The sequence below is a fragment of the Morone saxatilis genome, unplaced genomic scaffold (genome assembly GCF_004916995.1).
Source record: "Morone saxatilis isolate NCDOM2014 unplaced genomic scaffold, NCSU_SB_2.0 Contig1, whole genome shotgun sequence".
Taxonomy (NCBI): Eukaryota; Metazoa; Chordata; class Actinopteri; family Moronidae; genus Morone; species Morone saxatilis.
In genome coordinates, this window is record NW_023339651.1 from 2,129,947 (window position 1) to 2,135,384 (window position 5,438).

The window sequence follows — 5,438 nt, forward strand, 5'->3', positions numbered from 1 at the left end:
CGGAAGACGTCAGAGGGAAAACCAGACAATATTCTCTCCATAAAATATGATCCAGTTTCACCCAAATCACTGATAAAGTTGTGTTTGTACAGTAATCAGTGAGCTAGCTAATGAATCTTCGCTCTGTGTCGTTAAAAGTTGAAGATTGAAGCTGGTTAAATAATTCTTACGTAAGCATGCATCACATTTTGTTTTACAGGAAGACAAAATTATTGGATTTTGATATAAAAATACAAATAAACTGAGGTTTTTTGGGCATAAATTGCGAAATACGGGAACAATGAAACTGAGGATGTGATCTTAAAGGGTTAAAAATGACATTTTTAATTTCAGAGTGAATTATTTTCGGTCGTACTTTTATGCCCAAGAGTAAAATCATTTTATCAACTTTATTTTTTTCCCTCCACATTCAGTTGGAGGAGAGATTTTTATTGATGATAATGAGCTTATTATAAAATCTTTTTAACAGGGAAAATGGAGATTTGAAACAGTGATGATTTGGGTCCGTTACAGCCAAGAATTTTGGCAGTAATAAATCAAACTCGCTCTTACAGCTCCCATTTATCTACATACCAGCTAGATAATTAATTTCCACGAACCCCATGAGGGCACACAAGTTAACAGAAATTGTAGTTGAACTGGAGATTAGACAATTATTGATGGGTTAAGTGTCCACGGCCCCACAGAGTTTCTGTGTGTGCATTAATTATTAATAATATACAAGCAAAGTGCGGCGCTAATACTGTAGGCACTGTTAAACAATGTGATCGGAGTCCAATTATCTTCTATTTTGTGTTTAAGACAGTAACTGAACTGTAACCTAGATAGCTTAGTCAGCTATCATACATGTACATACACATGAAGCCTAAACATAAAGATGTTGATGTTTGCTCGTTATCTTATATCTTAATATTTCAAACTGCCTCCGTCAGAAAAACTCTAAAACTTCGATATTACAGCCAAAATTTGACAACGAAGGGGGGATGAGATGGACCAGAGGGCGACAGATTCGAACCTGGACCACTGCAGTAAGAAATCCTGAGGTTTCCTTCATCATGATTCCTATTTTTTAGCCGAGAGCGACATCATGCTTCTCCTTGCTAAAAGTGTAGGAAGCATCTTTGAAGTCCTGCTTTAAGGTGTTTTTAGTCCTCGTTTTCGATGTGTGTTTTATGTGTCTTACTGTCTCAACTTCTCATCTTCATGAAAGCCTGTCTAGTGACGGGTGTTGCAAATTAGTATCCGCTATAAACACTATGATACTGATCTGTGTTTACTGTATGTGTCCCCATCATATAGACCATAAATAACACATAACTCAGTGTGATTCCTCCTGCAGGAGTGATTCTGAGAGTACAGTATATAAGCCCTGATGACATTGTACATTTACCCTTGAATTTAACATGACGTCACATCACCACGTTCCTGTGGACTACAGATGGAGGCTGGGAAGGGATTTTCTACATTGGAAGTGGTATCACAAACTCCTTTTTTTACAGTTACTCAAATCAAACCAAGAAGCAATGAGGAGCTTTTATCGAGTTCCAAAAGTTGTTCGTAAGAAGGAAAAACGCAAGAAATTAAAGAAAAACGCTGAATAAAAAACCTATCCCAAGTACATCTGTGGAGCAAAATCTGTATAAGTATACGCTATATTTAGAATATTTTCACCACTTTACGTTAATCAGACAGTCCTTTCCGAAGAGGAATTAAAGCTTTTATATCCATCTATGCTCTCTTCAAGGATCCAGTCTGCTTTAACAAAAGCAGGGATTCTACCTTAAAGAACACAGGATTTTCTGGTCAACCGCTGCCTCGATCCGCAGCAACTAACATTAGTTTGGATCTAAATTAACTTGTGACCAAAGTCACACAATAACACAAAAAAACTAATCACTCGAGGCAGCAGAAGACCAACAACTCCGCTGTTCTGTGAGGTAAAATTACTGTTTTTGTTAAAGGAGTCTGGTGGCTTTGAGCAGAGATATATAACAACGTCAGAAAGAGCAGTTGTTCTTTTTTATGACTAGAAAAGGGAATAAAGAGAGCCTGTGTTACATTACCCATTGAAATCATTGATCCTTATGATCTGTGGCTTTAGCTAACGCAAAGCAAAGCTGTTTTTAAAGGGAGTAAGAACTTTTATCCGTTCATAATTTCCAGTTATTCCAGTATTTGACATATTTTAGTGGCCTGTCTTTAGGAAAAAGTCTTCAAGGGCAAAAATGGCTCCTCTGAATCATGTCCAATCTTGTGATTTTCTGTATCTTTAAACTATAACAGAATCTCGTCCATTCTGCTTTGCACTTCCTGAATCTCATCTGAATCCCGTGACTGCAAAAAAACTATTGGAAAAGGAAGAAATGGCAACTAAGTCATTAAAAGAAATCTATACGCTGCAAGAGCCGGTGCAGTTTACTGTCACATTTCACTGCAATTCAGAGATGCCTGCTTCAAGATTGACAGGAAACACTCCAAATTGCCCCCTTAAATGCGTTCTAAGTTGCACTTGGTAGCCTATTGACGGACTGAGCACGAAGGGCTTATCTTTTGGCATCAATCCCAAATGTCAGCGAGAAAAGGCAAAACAAAGCGGAGCTGAGCGGAGTGGAAGTGAAAGTCCTGCGTCAGAGGGTACCAGCCAAGAGTAATAGATACAGCAAAGGAAACAACAAAAGAAGACAACACTGTAATTGCTTATGACGCACAAAGCTTTCTCCTGGAGACGATGCAAATTGAAAACCAATATTACTACATAATAACCCGTAGGCCTCTTACAACAACACCCTGTGGACAGCCTCGCAGCAGACTAATGACTCCAGTGCCATCATCTTCCATCTTGTATCTTAGCAACAGCCTCGTATCGACACCATCCTCTAGCCGTGCTGAAGACATACAGACATTTCATTCCACCTCCAAGACCCCCTGAAGTCACGAGACGTCTATCGCAGGTGCTCTCCCCCGAAAAAAAAGGTTTGTCCCGCGGCGCCATTCGAAACCGGCCTTTCCCCCCAGCTGAGGAAAATCTGCCAATCAATCTCATCCGTAACCACACTCTGTCCCCGGCTCGGATGGACTTCAGTAATCCTGGTCATGCTTTTGTGGTCTGCAATCAGGGAATAATCTTGGCTCTGCTGGCTGGGGTTCAATTAGCTCTCTCACACACACACACACACACACACACACACACACAGACACACACATCCTAGTCAGTCACCTTGGCACAGGCAGAATGAACTTCACACACATAAAACTCAAGGTAAGCCTGCAGGTTTGATAAGGCTGTAAAATGCTTCAGAGCCGTGGCACAATCTGAAGACGGCAAGTGATCCCGCGAGAGAGACGAACGGCTGACCTCCAAAACGTTAGCGGGCGGCCGCGAATCACGCACGCCGGCAGCCTGGAAAGCAATAACAAACACACACACACACACAAATACGATGCATGTAAACGAAAGGCCCCGGGTGTTTGATTGACGGCAACCAAAACGACAAATGTGTCAGAAATGCCCTGCTGTCGACGGCGCTCACATCAACATGCAGACTGTCACAGTGTGCGCACCGCATACGACTGCTCCTCTGTAATGTACTTTATCTAGTTTATAATTTATTTTATTCCATAAAAGCAGCATTCTCTAACCGCTTTCTCATTTCCATAATCACAGTGTAATTAGATGGCGACAAAATGCAAGGTCTTGTACAGGAAAACACTAACGTTGCAAAACTGAATGACACCAGGCACTCTGTCTGCCGGGTGGAAATGCTTTATTTCACTCCAGCTGCAACAAAATGCATATAGCATTAGTAATCACGCTAATCAGGCTGCTGCCACATTTACTCTGCCAGCAGCCGACTGATGAATTAAGATAAATCCTGCTGTGGCTCATCAATAAGAGGGCAGCTACCGAACAGGAGGGATGTTACAGGTAGTGGGAATGCAATGAAGATAATGGAGGAGAATATAGAATAACTACTGAAAGTCATTAACACATTGCCGCATCCATGAGTGCTACACAGGGCTATTAAACCGTGTTAATTCATCAATACGTTGATCTACGGACAAATAATAGTCAACAGTATTGATAATACTCATTGGTGTGGACCAACCAGCGAGTTTAAACATCAAATTCAGGGTATTTTTCAAGGGTTTTCCAGACCCATTTCCCTCAAATTCAAGGACCCAACACAGCATAGTTCAGGGTTAATTACTGTGTAACATGTCGGAGGCTCTATTGGCAGAGATGTAATATAATAATCATAGATATGTTTCTATTAATGTTTCACCTGAATTTAAGAATCATGTGTTTCTTTCCATAGAATGAGACGTTTTTATCAGCAGACGCCGCCACGTTAAACCGCCATGTTTCTACACTGTTTTGCAACCACCGTATTTTCTCCCTCATGCTTGGAGAGGGTTAGGGTGAAGTGAGGGGGTTGCAATCTGCTTTTCTCCTTTGCTGGACAAAATCTATAAATCCAAGCACTTCAGTAACTCATGTCAATTTACTGTCTGTTTTCAAAAACCCTTTTAAATTTCTTGCCCTCAAATTCACACTCAATTGTGACTGTGAAGCGTTTCGAGGACTTGTGGGAACAAGTGATAAATGGTCTCAAAAGTAGGTCAAAGGTCAAAATAGACCTTTATTCTTCCCAACCTCCTCCGAAGGAACTCTTCTACTTCGGTTCTGTTGGTTTCCTTTTCACGCCGGCCTTTTACAGACGAACTAACAGCTGTAAGCATGATGTCACACAGACCGACAGGCTACTGATTGATTGGTCCATTTCTGTGATGTCACCTTACATCATCAGCGCCACACTGACCCACCTTCAGGAAATAAAACTCCAGAGACTGACAGCAGGTCGTGCAGCACTTTACTGAACAATGTGTGTGTATTTATCTCCTCTGGTGACGTAAAGAGCTCATAGAGACATTTACTGATTTACTGACACCATTATTGGAGTCTTGTATTTTACTTTGTACACAACACGATAACTGCAGGAAGTGTGTGAATATTGATCAGAGATGAGCTTTCCTGATATTTTTAGAATCTTTTTATACAATTCTCTGTCTGTATTATGTATTTTTTATATTTTTTAACAACAGACAGGATTCTTTTTTGACAAATTCAGCATTTTCTTCTCCCTGATGCTCATTCGATTAGCTCTTTGGTTGTCACAACTGCGTACTTTTTTAATGCAGGACAATGAGATATAGACCTACTGTGTATATTTATAAAGTTTTCCTACATGCCTTAAAATCAAGAAGACCCCATGAAGCTTTGGTGACCCCCTAAAGTCGTGAACCACTGTCCTAACTGTTACAAACTGGACCTTTAATAGCACGGCCCTAAGAAATGACGATGAGTCAATGAGTCAAGGTGGTGGAGTTGGTGGTTTGATTCCCGGCTCTGTTGCGTGCGTGTGTGTTTGTGTGTACAT

At 40.7% G+C, this 5,438-nt stretch overlaps 1 protein-coding gene across 1 annotated transcript in view; it reads right to left on the reverse strand.

The window, feature by feature from the left end:
- LOC118333373 (SRC kinase signaling inhibitor 1-like) overlaps positions 1 to 2,838 on the reverse strand; it is an 11,649-nt gene extending 8,811 nt beyond the window's left edge. The window contains exon 1 of the mRNA XM_035668981.1: positions 2,779 to 2,838. Coding sequence (XP_035524874.1) covers positions 2,779 to 2,838 — 60 coding nt within the window. The remainder of the gene's footprint in view (positions 1 to 2,778) is intronic.
- Positions 2,839 to 5,438: the final 2,600 nt, after the last annotated feature.